Raw genomic sequence first — 15,536 nt, 5'->3', positions numbered from 1 at the left:
TTGGATTTAGAAGTGGGAAAGCAGTGGGGGGAGGGAGGAGAAGCCTTATTTTCTTGATTTAAAGAGGTCCTTGTTCACTCACATTTATAATGCATGACTGTAAACTTATTTTGAAATTGAAGTCCAGTTATACCCTAGCACATGATAATGTTACTAAGCCTATTAATGCAATAAGAACATAAGAAATTGCCATACTGGGTCAGACGAAGGTTCCATCAAGCCCAGCATCCTGTTTCCAACAGTGGCTAATCCAGGCTACAAGTACTTAGCAAGTATCCAAACACTAAGTAGATCCCATGCTACTGATGCCAGTAATAGCAGTGGCTATTCTCTAAGACAGCTTGATTAATAGCAGTCGATTGACTTCTCTCCAATAATTTATCCAAACCTTTTTTAAACCCAGCTACACTAACTGCACTAACCAAATCCTCTGGCAACAAATTCCAGATCTGTGTTGAGTGAAAAAGAATTTTCTACGATTAGTTTTAAATGTGCTACTTGCTAACTTCATGTAGTGCCCCCTAGTCCTTTGATTATCCAAAAGAATAAATAACCGATTCACATTTACCCATTCTAGACCTCTCATGATTTTAAACACCTCTATCATATCCCCCCTCAGCCATCTCTTTTCCAAGCTGAACAGCCCTAACCGTTTTATCCTTTCCTCATAGGGGAGCTGTTCCATCCCCTTTATCATTTTGGTCGCCCTTCTCTGTACCTCGTCCATCACAACTATATCTTTTTTGAGATGCGGCAAAGAGGCAAACATTCTGTTTGCCTCTTTGACTGCCGCAGCACACTGAACCAATGATTTCAATGTGTTATCCACTATGATGCCTAGATCTGTTTCCTGGGTAGTAGTTCCTAATATGGAACCTAACATTGTATAACTACAGCCAGGGTTATTTTTCCCTATATGCATCACCTTGCATTTGTCCACATTAAATTTCATCTGCTATTTGGATGCCCAATCTTCCAGTCTCGAAAGGTTCTCCTGCAATTTATCACAATCCATGTGTGAATTAACTACTCTGAATAATGTTGTATCATCTGCTAATTTGATTACCTCACTCGTATTCCTTTCCAGATCGTTTATAAATATATATTGAAAAGCACAGGTCCAAGTACAGATCTCCTAGGCACTCCACTGTTTACTCTTTTCCACTGAAAAAATTGACCATTTAATCCTACTCTCATTTCCTGTCTTTTAACCAGTTTGTAATCCATGAAAGGACACCACCATCTATCCCATGACTTTTTACTTTTCTTAGAAGCCTCTTATGAGGGAATTTGTCAAACACCTTCTGAAAATCCAAATACACTACACTTACTGGTTCACCTTTATCCACATGTTTATTTACCCCTTCAAAAAAATGAAGATTTGTGAGGCAAGCCTTGCCTTGAGTAAATCCATGCAGCCAGTGTTCCATTAAATCATGTCTTTGTATATGCTCTGTGATTTTGATCTTTAGATTAGTTTCCACTATTATTTCTGGCACTGAAGTCAGGCTGGTCTATAGTTTCCTGGATCACCCCTGGAGCCCATTTTAAATATTGGGGTTATATTGGCCACCCTTCAGTCTCCATGAACAATGGATGATTTTAATGATAGGTTACAAATTTTAACTAATAGATCTGAAATTTCATGTTTTAGTTCTTTCAGCATTCCATCCGATCCAGCTGATTTGCTGCTCTTTAGTTTGTCAATCTGGCCTACTACATCTTCCAGGTTCACAGTGATTTGGTTCAGTTCGTCTGACTCATCACCCTTGAAAACCATCTCTGGAACCGGTATCTCCCAAATATCCTCATTAGTAAACACAGAAGCAAGAATTAATTTAGTCTTTCTGCAATGGCCTTATCTTCCCTAAGAGCCCCTTTAACACCTTGGTCAACTAATGGTCCAACTGATTCCCTCACAGATTTTTTTGTTTCGGATATATTTTTAAAAGTTTTTATTATGATTTTTTTGCCTCTATGGCCAACTTCATTTCAAATTCTCTCTTAGCCTGCTTTATCAATGTTTTACACTTACTTTGACAATGCTTATGCTTTTTCCTATTTTCTTCAGATGGATCCTTCTTCCAATTTTTTAAGGATTTTTTTTGGCTTAAATAGCCTCTTTTACCTCACCTTTTAATGTTTTGTGGTCCTTCCACCTTTCTTAATGCGTGGAATACATCTGGACTGTGCTTCTAAGATGGTATTTTTAAAATAATGTCGATATCTATTATACACTTTTAATCTTTGTGGCGGCACCTTGCATTTTTTTTTTCTATTTTCTTCATTTTATCAAAGTTTCCCTTTTGAAAATTTAGTGTTAAAGTTGTAGATTTACATATTGTCCTCCTTCCAGTCATTAGTTCAAATTTGATCATGTTATGATCACTATTGTCAAGTGGCCCCACCACTCTCTCACCAAATCCTGCATTCCACTAAGAATTAAATCTGAAATAGCTCCCTCTCTCGTTGGTTCCTGAACCAATTGCTCCTTGAAGCAGTCGTTTATTCCATCCAGGAATTTTGTCTCTCGCATGTCCTGATGTTACATTTACCCAGTCAGTATTGCCATAATTGAATTTTCCCATTATTACTGCACTGCCAAATTGGTTAGCTTCTCTGATTTCTCTTAACATTTCATCAACTGTTTGATCATTTTGGCCAGATGGATGCTAGTATACTCCTATCATTATACTCTTACCCAACACACATGGAATTTCTACCCATATAGATTCTACTGAGCATTTAGTCTCTTGTATGATCTTTATCCTGTTGGATTCTAAACCCTCCCAGACATAAAATGCTACACCGCCACCAAGTTGATCCTCCCTATCATTGCGATATAATTTATACCCTGCTATAGCACTATCCCATTGGTTATCCTCCTTCTGCCACATTTCTGAGATGACAATCATGCCTATTCTCATCATTCACTGTTATACATTCTAACTCTTCCATCTTACTTCTTAGATTTCTGGCATTGGGATACAGACTTTTCAAAGTGTGTTTTTTGTTTGTATTAACAACCTGCTTTTCAGTTGATATGGATAATTTGGAATTCTTTAGCTCATATGATTCTTTACTTATAGGCACATGGACTATTGCTTTTATTGGAACCTCTTTGTTAGGATGCCCCAACTCTCCTGTTTCATTAGTATCCTTCAAAGATACATTCCTCCGAACCATGCACTGTTGAGTTGACTGTCGGCTTTCCCTCTTGTTCTAGTTTAAATAAACTTATGTAAGACTGGCCTAATGATTAGAACAATGGCCTAGAAATCATAGTTGAAATTCCACTTCTCCCACTGACATTCTTTGTGATTTAGGGAAAATCAATGTATCTTCTGTTGCCTTGGATGCCCACTTAGACTGTAAGCTTGTTTCAAAAGTGGAAAAAAATATTGTAAATTATCTTGAACTAAAATTGGAAAGGCAGCCTAGAAATAGAAAATATAGTATTGCTTTCTTATTATGTTGCATAGTACAAGTGTGTATGTTGGCTACTTTGACCTCTTTAATATGATATAAGAGAAGGATAGGGGCCTCTAACACCTGGTCCTCAAGGGCTACAAACGGTCTGGGTTTCAAAGTAACCAAAATATACAAATTAACCTGCCCCTTGGACCAAGTGTGCAAACATTTTTTTTAACTAAATCTATCTCTGTCTGTATAGAGATGGATAGATATTGTATTCATTCATTCATATTCATTCTGGATATGCTGAAACCAAGGCCTGTTTGCAGCCCTTGAGGACCTGTGGGGTGGTCCAAATGACTGAACAGTAAACATTGAAATTGTGTATAGGTGAGTATTACCACTTCTAATATACACTCTTGAAACTGGACAGGGCTTCCCAAATGTAGTCCTTGGGAGTCTCAATAACATCTGTTTTTTTAGGACAAGCAAAGTGTGGACTTTAACCTGTTCTTAAACTGTGTATAGAGATATAGCTCACTGATATTCATGGTGTATACTTCGAAAAAAAAAAATCAAACCTGGTTGAAAGTCCCCAGGCTAAAGTTTGAGAAACTTTAGTCAATATTACACTTTTTACATTGGAACGGCTGCACTCCTGTGCATGGAGTTATGGTGAAGCTTTTCTCATTAGCAGTCTTCATGAGCCCCACACACAGGTCTGGTATTTGGGATATTCATACGACTACACCATGAATAACAAGAATTAATTTTTGCAAACATTTGGTCTCAGAATTAATTTTCTTACTTGAAAGCCAGAGTTTTAAGAGCCATGAGAACCCGAGCTGAGAACCAGTTATGGTGCCATCGTGAATCATAAAACTGAAGTTCAAATTCTTTGCGATATCACAAGAACCCCTTAGACAGAATTACAGCCTTTTTTATTCTTCATCACAACAAACCTTTCCGTGCTTCCCACTCTGAAATTATTCTGCAGCAGCACTGGTTTATAACATACCACCCAGTCAATGCAGACAGGCTGCATGAACTAATCCTGGTTTGGTCTCACTCTGTGTATGAACTGACAATACTGTTCTGCTTATTGAAATTATTACTACATCCATTCATGAAACCAAGACTGGTTCAGCCCAACTTTGATTACTTGGAGCTGCCCGGTACCCTTAAATCATTACTACTACTATGAGTCTTTCCCTTGGAGGCCAATGTATTGAAATGCAGTTGGGTTTGCAAAAGTGTTAATGCATGAAATACAGCAAATAATGCATGTAATCACATTTGCAGATTTTAATATATATTTACTTATTTTATCCACACAAAAGTAAACCTTATGCAAAATAGCTCAAACAGTAAATTCATGCAAAGCAACTCATAAGTGATTTTTGCATAGTTAATTTTCACTCGTTCAGATGCACAAAAACACTTTTTTTTTTTACAAACCTCAACTCTACTTCGGAGAGGTGTAGTTAGGTATTTTTGCGATAAAATCCAATTTTATTCAAATGCAGAAAGACCCTGCAAGCACAATTTTCATAATATAAAAATAGCCTGGAATCCCACATTACCAGGCTATTCCTGCAGGGCCCTCCGTGGGCTAGTACATCAGCTCCTTGGACAAGGAAGGGGACAGTAGGAGAAACACTGCAATCGCTGGTTCTACAATGCACTGTTCAAGCAGCAAATCTGTTAAAGGACAGTGGGAGACACTATCACTAATGTTGGATGACATACCGAAGTAACAGGAAGTCAGAGACCAGCTGGCAAGCCCACCTCTTGTATTAAGAATGAATAGGCTCATCTGTGTTTTTCTCCTTTGAAATCGTAGGCGAGGAAGCGCTTCATGAATACCTCAGAACTAAAGCAGTAACGGTGGAGTATTAGTACAGCACCTCCAGATCCAGACTGTCTGATGTGAACTCTCGGCCATAGGCCTCCAGCTTTCATATTCACTCCATTCAAATACTTTGACAAAATGCACAATGCCCTGGGGATATGCTGGATGAAGAGGAAATGCGGACAACAAGCAAAAACAAAACCTAATAAAGGTGCATGTTTAGCCGCTGTACAAAATTCTTGTGCCACAATGTTTTTAGCATGTTATAACTATTTTATGCAATGGTTTTAAATTGTTAGAACATTACCGGGATTCTCTTAAAAACAAACTTTTAATACAAAGCTATCCTCTTACATCTCTTCAAGCTACGGCAGAACAGGCCAACACTCCTAAATTCTCTGCACCTGGTCTTAGGCTCCATCAATTTCAACTAGAGATGAGCCATTTATTCTTGGTTTCATATCAGTCTCAAGATCATCAGCCAAAAGCTGGGTCTTATTGGACAGGCAAATTTTTCTCGATTTGTCTCTAAGCAATCGGAGGAGATAAACATAAGAACATTTGTAAAGTGACCAATTGTTAATTCTTTACTTTCCCACATTGCTTCTAAACCATTTGAGATCATGACAAAGAAAATTAGTCAACAAACTCTGCCCCCATCCATTAACGACCAGATATCAGGTGACTTTTCGGATCATGCTCTAGAACTGCAGTCCAGTCTCCCATTTCCAGGTTCAACAGACCACAGAATTTAACAGGGCCAAGGTATGCCAAGACCCAGTGTGATATGATAAATAGATACTCCCAAGATAACTTGGGAATACTGCTGGCATGTTGTAAGCTTGGAATTCAAGATACCTTGTTGCCCAAGGAGTGAGATAGTTTCACTAGTTCTTCAATAAGCCATCTTTCTTTTGAGCAGAAGTGTTACTGTTTATTACCGATTAATAACAGTATCAAAACACAGAACGGCAGCTTTGCCAACTGATCAACAGTGAAACGAACATATTGGGGTAGATTTTCAAAGGGTTACGCACGTAATATATGTGCATAATCCTTTAAAACCCCCTTCTGCGCGCGCTGAGCCTATTTTGCATGGGCTCGGCGGCGCGCACAAGCCCTGGGACGCGCGTATGTCCCGGGGCTTTGAAAAAGGGGCAGGAAAGGGGTGGGGGCATGGCGCCGGTCTGGGGGCGGGACAGAGGCCTCTGGCATAGTGGCTGTGCTGGGGTTGGCGGGCCGGCAGCCGGCCGGCGCGCACAAGATACACCTGACAGAGGCAGGCATAAAAAATAAAAAAAAGGTGGGGGCGGGATTTAGGTAGGGCTGGGGGGTGGGTTAGATAGGGGAAGGGAGGGGAAGGTGGGGGGAGTGGAAGAAAAGTTCCCTCCAAGGCCGCTCCGAAATCGGAGCGGCCTTGGAGGAAACGGGGAAAGCCATCGGGGCTCCCCTACGGCTCGGCGCATGCAAGGTGCACAAGTGTGCACCCCCTTGCAGGTGCTGACCCTGGATTTTATAACATGCGTGTGGCAGCGCGCGCATGTTATAAAATCGGGTGTATATTTGTGCGCGCCGGGTAGCGCGCACAAATGTAACCCGCGCTCGCAGATTTTAAAATCTGCCCCATTGCTTTTTTACTCCTCAGAACTACAGGAAGCCTCTGGTGCCAAGTTGTAAATGAATGCAATAAAGTGCACTTAGCCTGATCTTTGTATAGCATGTACAGGGCTCACCATCTGTGTAAAGCTGTGCATAGAGAGATAAAATTATGGGAAATATTTTCTAACTTTTTCACCATTGAGGAAACTGTAATCTGTACAGGACAGTGTATGGCGATGACGGGAACGTGTAAAACAAACCACTTAGGTCCATGTAGCATTCCTGAAATTGTAACATAGGTGGTAGGCCAGAAGTTGCTACTGTGGCACGGTAGTAGTTTTATATCCATGCGCTGTACTTAGCTTACCTCAAAGAGCATTTCATAACGATGAGCGCGTTAAACTACTGCGCTATAACTTCACATGCCATTGTTACTTATTTTCTTATTGAAAAACAACAAAAATAAAATTATTACCCTATTATAATAAGTCTGCTGAATAAGCGCGCATTGTTTGTGATCTCTGATGCTTGTTTCCACACAGTGTTTTGCCTTAAACCTACTGCAGAACTGCGTACCTAACCTGGCAAATAATGATGAGGAAGCCTAAAAACGTCTTTTCCAGGAGTGTATACCCTGTATAGGGGGATCTCCATGCTGAAAACGTTAAATGGGCAAACCTAAATCACCTTTTCCAGCATGCGGTTTTTTTCTCTGTGGCAGGCACATACCAGAAACCTTTTAATTGGTTGGTTTGCCTTTTCAAGCGGCATAGGTTATGTTAACATTTTTTAACCTTGCTTTAAAAGGATGTATGTATGTATATATATATATATTATATGCCCAATTAATGACTTTTACAAAAAGATGTTTGCTAACCAACAATATCCCTCAAAAAATGACTTTTGTCAAGGAAGAGCAAGTACCAACCGTCAGGCGGTGTCCATCAGACTCCTGCCCTGCTGAATTGTACGGAATGTGCCCATCAAGAAGGTAATTTTATAACTGTGTGAGCAGGTTTAAAGTCCTGAGTGTAACTTAGAAGCACAGACAGCCGTGGTTTTCAAAATGAACTTATGTGCATAAGTTTGCTTTGAAAATGCCAACGTAATTGGCCTTATACACACTTTGGTTAACTCGCACCTCCTGTTAGTGGGGCATAAGTTATGGATGTTAATTTAAACACAATTTTTCAAATCAAACATTTCTGCGTGTAAGCTGTAACTCCATCTCTTGGAATGCCCTTCTGCAGTTTGCGTAAAAGTGCAGACATAAATAGGTTACATCTGTATTTTTACATGCACTGAGGCCTGAGCTATTATTTACATGGATAAAACCAGGTTTTATGCACAAAAATGGCTTTTAAAATCAGTGCCTAAGTAATCAGCATGAAGAGATGGCAAAAGGGGGTTACATTCAACTACAAACACGCCAAAAATCTACCATAGTACATGTAAGTTTATTACCAACCCCCTGCTCCTCTCTCCCAAAGCATCCAACCACTGGTTCCTACTTCAGAAGGTGAAGTTAGTTCTTACCTGATCATTTTCTTTCCTTGGGTCCAGTCAGACCAGTCCAGACAATGGGTTATGCTCACCAACCAGCAGATGGAGACAGAGACCAATGGTTTGGTGAATGTCACTTCTTATATGCATCTGTCCTGACCTCACTCTGCCAATATTATCTGTAACAAGCTAACTGTGGATAACTTCAATTTCAACCAAGCAACAATTTGTTTTTTAAATAGCAAATCACGGAGGACTACCAGAAGAACAAGGCCAGTTTATTTTACTAGCGGTTATACTCCTCAGATGTATCATTTCCTGGTCTGCATGCTGCTGTTGAAGTTGGAATATGGTGCTAGACATTTCTAATTCAGCTAAAAGGCACAAGAATGTAATTGCTGATATGTTGCTGTTTTTCTGTATGTAGTTTTGAGTGGGGTAAGACACCTGAACGCATCTAAGGTGATCGTGGTCTTCCATATGTGGAAGGCAATTTCTTTTTTCTTTTCTTTCTGGGGAGATATAATGCAGAGGGTTGGTTTGAGGGGAACTAGGGAGGGGGAGGGGGAAGAAGTTACTGGTAAGCCTAATAAATATCCTATTTGGGGATACTGTACATTGTGCAGGTCATTACAGAGTATAGGGTGAGGGGGAAAGGCTTGAGGGGGCAAGTGACATATGGGATGGGAACCCCAGTTGAGATGACATCTTGGAATGTAGCAGGTATAGGCGCGCTGATAAAGCGAGAAAAAAAATGATCAGACTTGAAAGGGAGATTGTTTTCCTTCAAGAGTCACATATGCTGGAAAAGGAACATTGAAAATTAAGGAGGAAGTGGGTATCACAGGTATTCTCAGTGCAAGGTTCTACTAAGAGCTGTGGGGTTGCTATTTTAATCCAGAAAAATGTATCATTTCAAATGGAACAAGTTAAGATTGATCCTAATGGATGCTTTATATTGGTGGGGGGAGGGAAGCTAAATATGAAAAACATTTTGGCATCAGTGTATGCTCCCAATAGCTATAATCATAAATTTTTTTTCTCTTTATCACTAATTTACAGGGTATAGGTTCAGTTCCCATTATCTTGAGAGAGGACCCCAATTGTATTGCAGACAATGTATTGGATAGATGGCCCAGTTTAAGAGTAGGCCCTATTAGGGAGAACAAGGGGATCAATTTTCTATGCTCAGCGTTGAATTTATTGGATATGGAGGATCCTTCACCCAGCTGAAAGGGATTAGACACATTATGCCACAGCTCACGCGACCAAATCCCGAATTGATTTTATACTAATGTCCAAGGGGATGTTTCAACAGAGTCTGTGAGTATTGAACCCCTAGTGATATCAGATCATTGTCCAGTTAGTTGTTCATTAACATGAACCAGCCCTGCTATATGATCTGCGTTTTGGCGAATGCCTGCATGGTTAACTGATTATACTGATTTCAAGTCTCCCTTAGAAGGGAAATGGCAGGAGTTTGCTGAGCATAATCATTAACATTATTCTACACCTATTCTCTACTGGGAAACAGTGAAAGCTGTCACGAGAGGTGAAATAATTAGTTATATATCTTCTAAACACCAGGCTCTTAATAAAAACATTCTAGCACTGCATAAGCAACTTGCTGCACCATAAAGCAAAATTTTAATACTTCAGGGACTGATGACTGGAAAGAAAAATTCTTGACAACTCAAACTATTAAATGATCAACTCCATAAAACATAAGAACATGCCATACTGGGTCAGACCAAGGGTCCATCAAGCACAGCATCCTGTTTCCAACAGAAGCCAATCCAGGCCATAAGAACCTGGCAAGTACCCAAAAACTAAGTATATCACATGCTACTAATGCTAGTAATAGCAGTGGCTATTTTCTAAGTCAACTTAATTAACAGCAGGCAATGGACTTCTCCTCCAAGAATTATCCAATCCTTTTTTAAACCCAGCTATAGTAGCTGCACTAACCACATCCCCTGGCAACAAATTCCAGAGTGTAATTGTGCTTTGCGTGAAAAAGAATTTTCTCTGATTAGTTTTAAATGCAGTAAAGCATAAGCTCTATAGATACAGCAACAAACCAGGTAGGCTTTTAGCCAATTTGGTGAGAGCGCAGAGGAGGTCTGTGCATGTTAAGGGTCTTAAGAACTGTAAGGGAGACATCTGTGCCACTGGGAAGGAGATGGGAATCCTCTTTCGTGACTTCTACTTTAAGTTGTATACTGCTGATGAGGGAAGAACCCAATGCAAGGTCAAAATTTATGTCCAAGGTACAATTACCTAAACTGGGGGACAAGATACTGGTGAAGCTCAATACTCCATTTACATCAGGAGAGATAATGGGAATTATTAAGGAGTTGAAGCACTTTAAATCTCCAGGACCGGATGGTCTTCATGCCACATTTTTTTAAGGCTCTGTGTGATCATGTACAAGAAATTCTCAAATATCTCTTTAATGCTATGATTCAGAAGGGAGAAATGCCAGAATCGTTATGAGCAGCAGTGATAATATTACCTAAAACGTGTAAAGAACTGGAAAATCCCACTTCATATAGGCTTTTTTCATTGCTAAACCTAGATATCAAAATTTATGCAAAATTACTAGCAAATAGGTTGAAGTATGTTCTTCCAAACTTAATATCAATTGAAAAATCTGGTTTATGGTAAACAATGTAATTCCAACATTAGCCGACTACTCAGCTATGGAAATGAGCCTATGCAATAAAATAGAAGACCCAATTGCTGTTAGCTTTGATGCAGAGAAAGCCTTTGATAGGGTTTCCTGATCCTTTCTTAAGTTTATTTTGCAGGAGAATGGGTTTTCAGGAATGATCTTGAATGCGATAAAGGTCCTATACACCAACCACCTGGCCTATATCCAGGTCAATGGTATGTTATTGGAGGCTTTTTCTTTACATAGATGCATGAGGCAAGGATGCCTGCTATCCCCTTTTTAAAATGTATTTTGACCTTGGAACCACTAAGAACAATAAAACAGGAAGTTCTATTCAAGGGTTCCAGATAGGGCATCTGGACTCCAAAGTAATATTGTTTGCTGATGATATTCTGATGACACTATCAAGGGCTCAGCAATCACTCTCAAAAGTGTTAAGAGGTGATAACTGACTTTGGGAAGTTCTCAGGGTTACAATTAAACTTAAATAAATCAGAGGGCTTAGACGTGACCAGGGCACTCCAACATAGGTGGGCTTCCTTTCCATTAAGGGGGGCAGGGGAGAAGATTAAGGGGCAGATTTTTAAAAAGTAAGCACGCGCGTACTTTTGTTCGCGCAACCGCTGCAAACCAAAGTACGCCGGATTTTAAAAGATATGTGCGTAGCCGCGCGTATCTTTTAAAATCTGGGGTCGGCATGCAGCTTGCCTTGGAGGGAACTTTTTTTTGTCCCCCCCCACCTTTCCCTCCCTTCCCCCATCTAACCCACCCCCAAGCCCTAACTTAATCCTCCTCCCCTACCTTATTTCGTTGAGTTACGCCTGTCGCCGACTCCCTGCCCTGGCACAGGCCGCTGTGCCAGAGCACTCGGCCCTGCTCCCGGACCGCCACCATGCCTCTGGACACACCCCAAATGCCCAGCCGCCGCCCCCCCCCCCAAGCAAAGCCCCAGGACTTACGAGCGTCCCGAGGCTTTGCACGCACCGGTGGCCTATGCAAAAATAGGTGCGCAGGATTTACACTCACAGGGCTTTTAAAATCTACCCCTAAATACTTAAGGGTAATATCCATCGAGATCCTGCCCAGTGGTACAAATGCAATTTAGTAACCCTTTTAAGGAAATTCAAACAGAGAACGCAAACTTGGATGGCGTTTCAGATATCAGTTTTAGGGCGAGTAGCTTTATTGAAGATGATATTGATCCAGAAATTATATCTCTTGCAAATGATCCCTATTGTACTCCTGAGGAAAGATATCAAGTATATAAACACTTTCTGTTCCAGATTAATATGGAAATCAAAGGTGGCGAGATTCCCAGTGAACAAGCTGAGTCATCCTAAAGTGGAAGAGAGAGTGGAGTTTTCCCATGTACAATACTATAATATGGCATGTCACTTGACAGTGATTTCTAATTGGTTAGGTGGCTGGAGTAGGAGCAGCACCTGGGAGTTAGAGAGACAATTTTCCTCTCCTCAATCTAAAATACATTTTGCATGCCCCCATTGATAAACTCCCTACCTTAATTTCACAATCTATGCTATTTCAAACAGGTAGGAGGGTATGGAAATTTATTAGGAATTTATTGCACCTCTCCTGGGATATATCTCCGTGTTTGCCTCTGACTGGTAATACAGGAGATTCACAAGCTCTGTTTAAACAATTAGAGTATGTAAGGAGGTGGATTCATTACAGTTCTTTTTAGATCTTATTAACATGGGAAAGTTACATTCCTTGGAATATTGCATTGAGCATTTCAGTATGAGTAAAAATGGCTATCTGGCTTCTTTTCAGAATCAGTTATTTTAGGGACACTTTGGGAAAAGAATAATCTAAATGTACTTCTGGTGCCTTTCAAAGGCTCATGCATTTAATGAATGCTGAAAAGTCTCAATGTCTAAGGCATATAAATATATCCATTCTGTTACCAATCTACTAGATAAATGAAGCTTGACCGACGTGCCGCAAATGCGCAGTAGAGAGCAACTCTACCGCACATGCACGGGCAGCACGTCGGTCAGAGCTTGCCAGTAACAAAAATGGCGCGGCAAGGAGCAGTAGCGGTGGCAGCGGCAGCAAGGAGCAGTAGTGGTGGCGGCGCGCGCAAGGGAGAGAGGGACCTCCCCCGGAGATCTTCCGTCTGCGCCATCCGAAGGGGTTGTGAATGAGCTGAGAGAGGGGGATAGAGTGAGGGGGGGGGGGAGAGTGAGGAGGGGAGGAGAGAGTGAGGGGAGGGAGAGGAGAATGAGGGGTAAGGAAATGGACTGAAAAAAATGTTAATGTAGCCCGTTGTTACGGGCTTAACGGCTAGTTCTAATATAATACAGATGCTAGCGAATATTTAGACGAAAGATATTTCTGGGGTTATTCAAGATGAAGAGATTCTGGTGGACTTGATATTGACGAACAAGGAGAGTATGTCTGAGAGAAATGCAGTTTAAAATAGTCTACAAGTTGTGGTTTTTTTTTCACCTGTAAAAGCCTACAAAGCTCATATTGCTCCACCAGATAACTGCTTGAAATGGTCTTGCACCACATTACTGCACTGTTTGTGGTCATGTACGCAACTTCAGGAATTTTGGCGGTCTGTTCCGCACTCCCTGCGTTCACTTCTCGGAGTGCATTTCTCATGGGTAGTGGCCTTCTGTCTGCAGGATGATGAAACTTTGGTAAATAGGACTCAAAAGTCCCTCTTCATTAAAGCCTGTCTAGTAGCAAAAAAAATGTATTATGATAAAATGGCTGGATACTGTTGGCCCCTCTGACAGTTTGTGAAAAGGGAATGTGTTAGAATTGCTACTATTAGAACATAAATCTATTAATCCTTTACTGCCAAATAGCAAAAATAGTTTTCAGGTGATTTGGAAGCCTCTCTTTAAGACAATACCTGAGGAAGTGAAGCAATCTCTAATGTTAGAGGGGGAAGGTAAAAATTAGGGAGGTGATGGAATTTTTTTTTTAAACCTATGTGTATTATTATTATTGCTATTAGTTATTCTTTTTGGTGATGACACAAGTGGAAGGTTTCTTTCATTCTCTATCTGTGCTGTGTGGAGGTTCATATAAATATTTGTTAGGGGAATAGGAGGTGGGTAGAAAATTGGGACTCACATGTAATTTCAAGGAAAATGTTTAAATTGTGATTGTGTTGTACTTGCTTTGAATGTCAATAAAAATACTTTAAACCCCCCCCCCCCCCCCAACAAAAAAACCCAAAACAGCTAGGCAGCCACTTTATAGAGGAGAAAGATGATCAGACCTCCTGAAGATACAGTGATCTTGAGGAATCTCAAGAGGACATTCCTAATATCCAAGACATGGAATAGCTTATACTCTGCTGAAACTGCCTGGAGCTAATGTAAGCAAACAAATCAACTGAGTCCAATGTACCCAGATTTCACCTTACCCTCCAGAAGGCTGGACACTTCAGATTCCCCCAAGCTTTGTCAGTTTCTCAAGGTCTTCTCTGAATAGGAGCCCTCCTTTATAAGGAAGCTCGCCGTGGTGGCCTAAGAAATGGAATCCTCTGACCAGTACATGACCAAAGAAGCCCCCTAGTGGCCACTATGGAAGCTACACTCCTGGCACCCAACCATACCAAACCAGCACCAGGCATCTGCCAATTACACTGCACCTGCTTTCAGCTTAGAGAAGTCTACTAGGGATGTGAATCGTTTTTGAACGATTAAAATTATCGTCAGATAATTTTAAAATTGTCCTAAATCGTTAGAGTGCACGATACAATACAAATGCCCCGGATTTATCGTCAGGGGCATTTGTATTGTATCGTTAAATAGGGCACGGGAATTATTTGGGGGAGGGCGGGAAAACTGGCACACCAAAACAACCCCTAAACCCACTCCGACCCTTTAAAACCAATTACTTACCCTCCCGAACCCCCCCAAAATGTTAAATTACCTGGTGGTCCAGTGGGGGGGGGGGGGGGTGTGTGTGTCCCGGCGCAATCTCCCACTCTCGGGCCATCGGCACCATTTTGGCTGCCACTAATTAAAATGGCGCCGATAAAAAAAAAAACCCACCCAACCCTTTAAATCGACCCCCCTTAGCCTCCCCCACCCTCCAGACCCTTTTTATTTTAGGGAGGCCCGCGCCGCTAAAAAAAAACAAACCCCACCCGACCCCCCCCCAAAACCTTTTAAAATTACCTGGTGGTCCAGGGGGGCCACAGGGAGAGGAGAGATCCAGGGGGGCCTCGGGGACAGATTTCCCATTCCCAGGCATCAGCTGTTCTAAAAAAAAATTGCACGGATGCCCCTTTGCCCCTACCATGTGATAGGGGCCGACCAATGGCAGATACCCCTCCTCTTGTATCTGATGTGCTAGACACAACCCAGATTTTATCATTATTTATTTAAAATATTTATCTTCTGCTTATGTTAACTACAATACAACTGCAAGCTGAGAACTAATTGTCTCAAAGTCCTGCTTTAGCACAGATTCTATTTTCATGTCTTCAAAATCCTTAAGCAGAGCACT

At 41.0% G+C, this 15,536-nt stretch overlaps 1 protein-coding gene across 1 annotated transcript in view; it reads left to right on the top strand.

Annotated features, from left to right (window-relative positions):
- The window catches only part of ALDH1L2 (aldehyde dehydrogenase 1 family member L2), an 84,838-nt gene extending 78,453 nt beyond the window's left edge, over nt 1-6,385 (top strand). The window contains exon 23 of the mRNA XM_029601528.1: nt 5,258-6,385. Coding sequence (XP_029457388.1) covers nt 5,258-5,313 — 56 coding nt within the window. The 3' untranslated portion in view covers nt 5,314-6,385. The remainder of the gene's footprint in view (nt 1-5,257) is intronic.
- Nucleotides 6,386-15,536: the final 9,151 nt, after the last annotated feature.

The sequence above is a fragment of the Rhinatrema bivittatum genome, chromosome 4, assembly GCF_901001135.1.
Source record: "Rhinatrema bivittatum chromosome 4, aRhiBiv1.1, whole genome shotgun sequence".
Lineage (NCBI taxonomy): Eukaryota > Metazoa > Chordata > Amphibia > Gymnophiona > Rhinatrematidae > Rhinatrema > Rhinatrema bivittatum.
The sequence above is the reverse complement of the archived record's forward strand: the minus strand, read 5'-3'. Positions and strand labels throughout refer to the sequence as shown.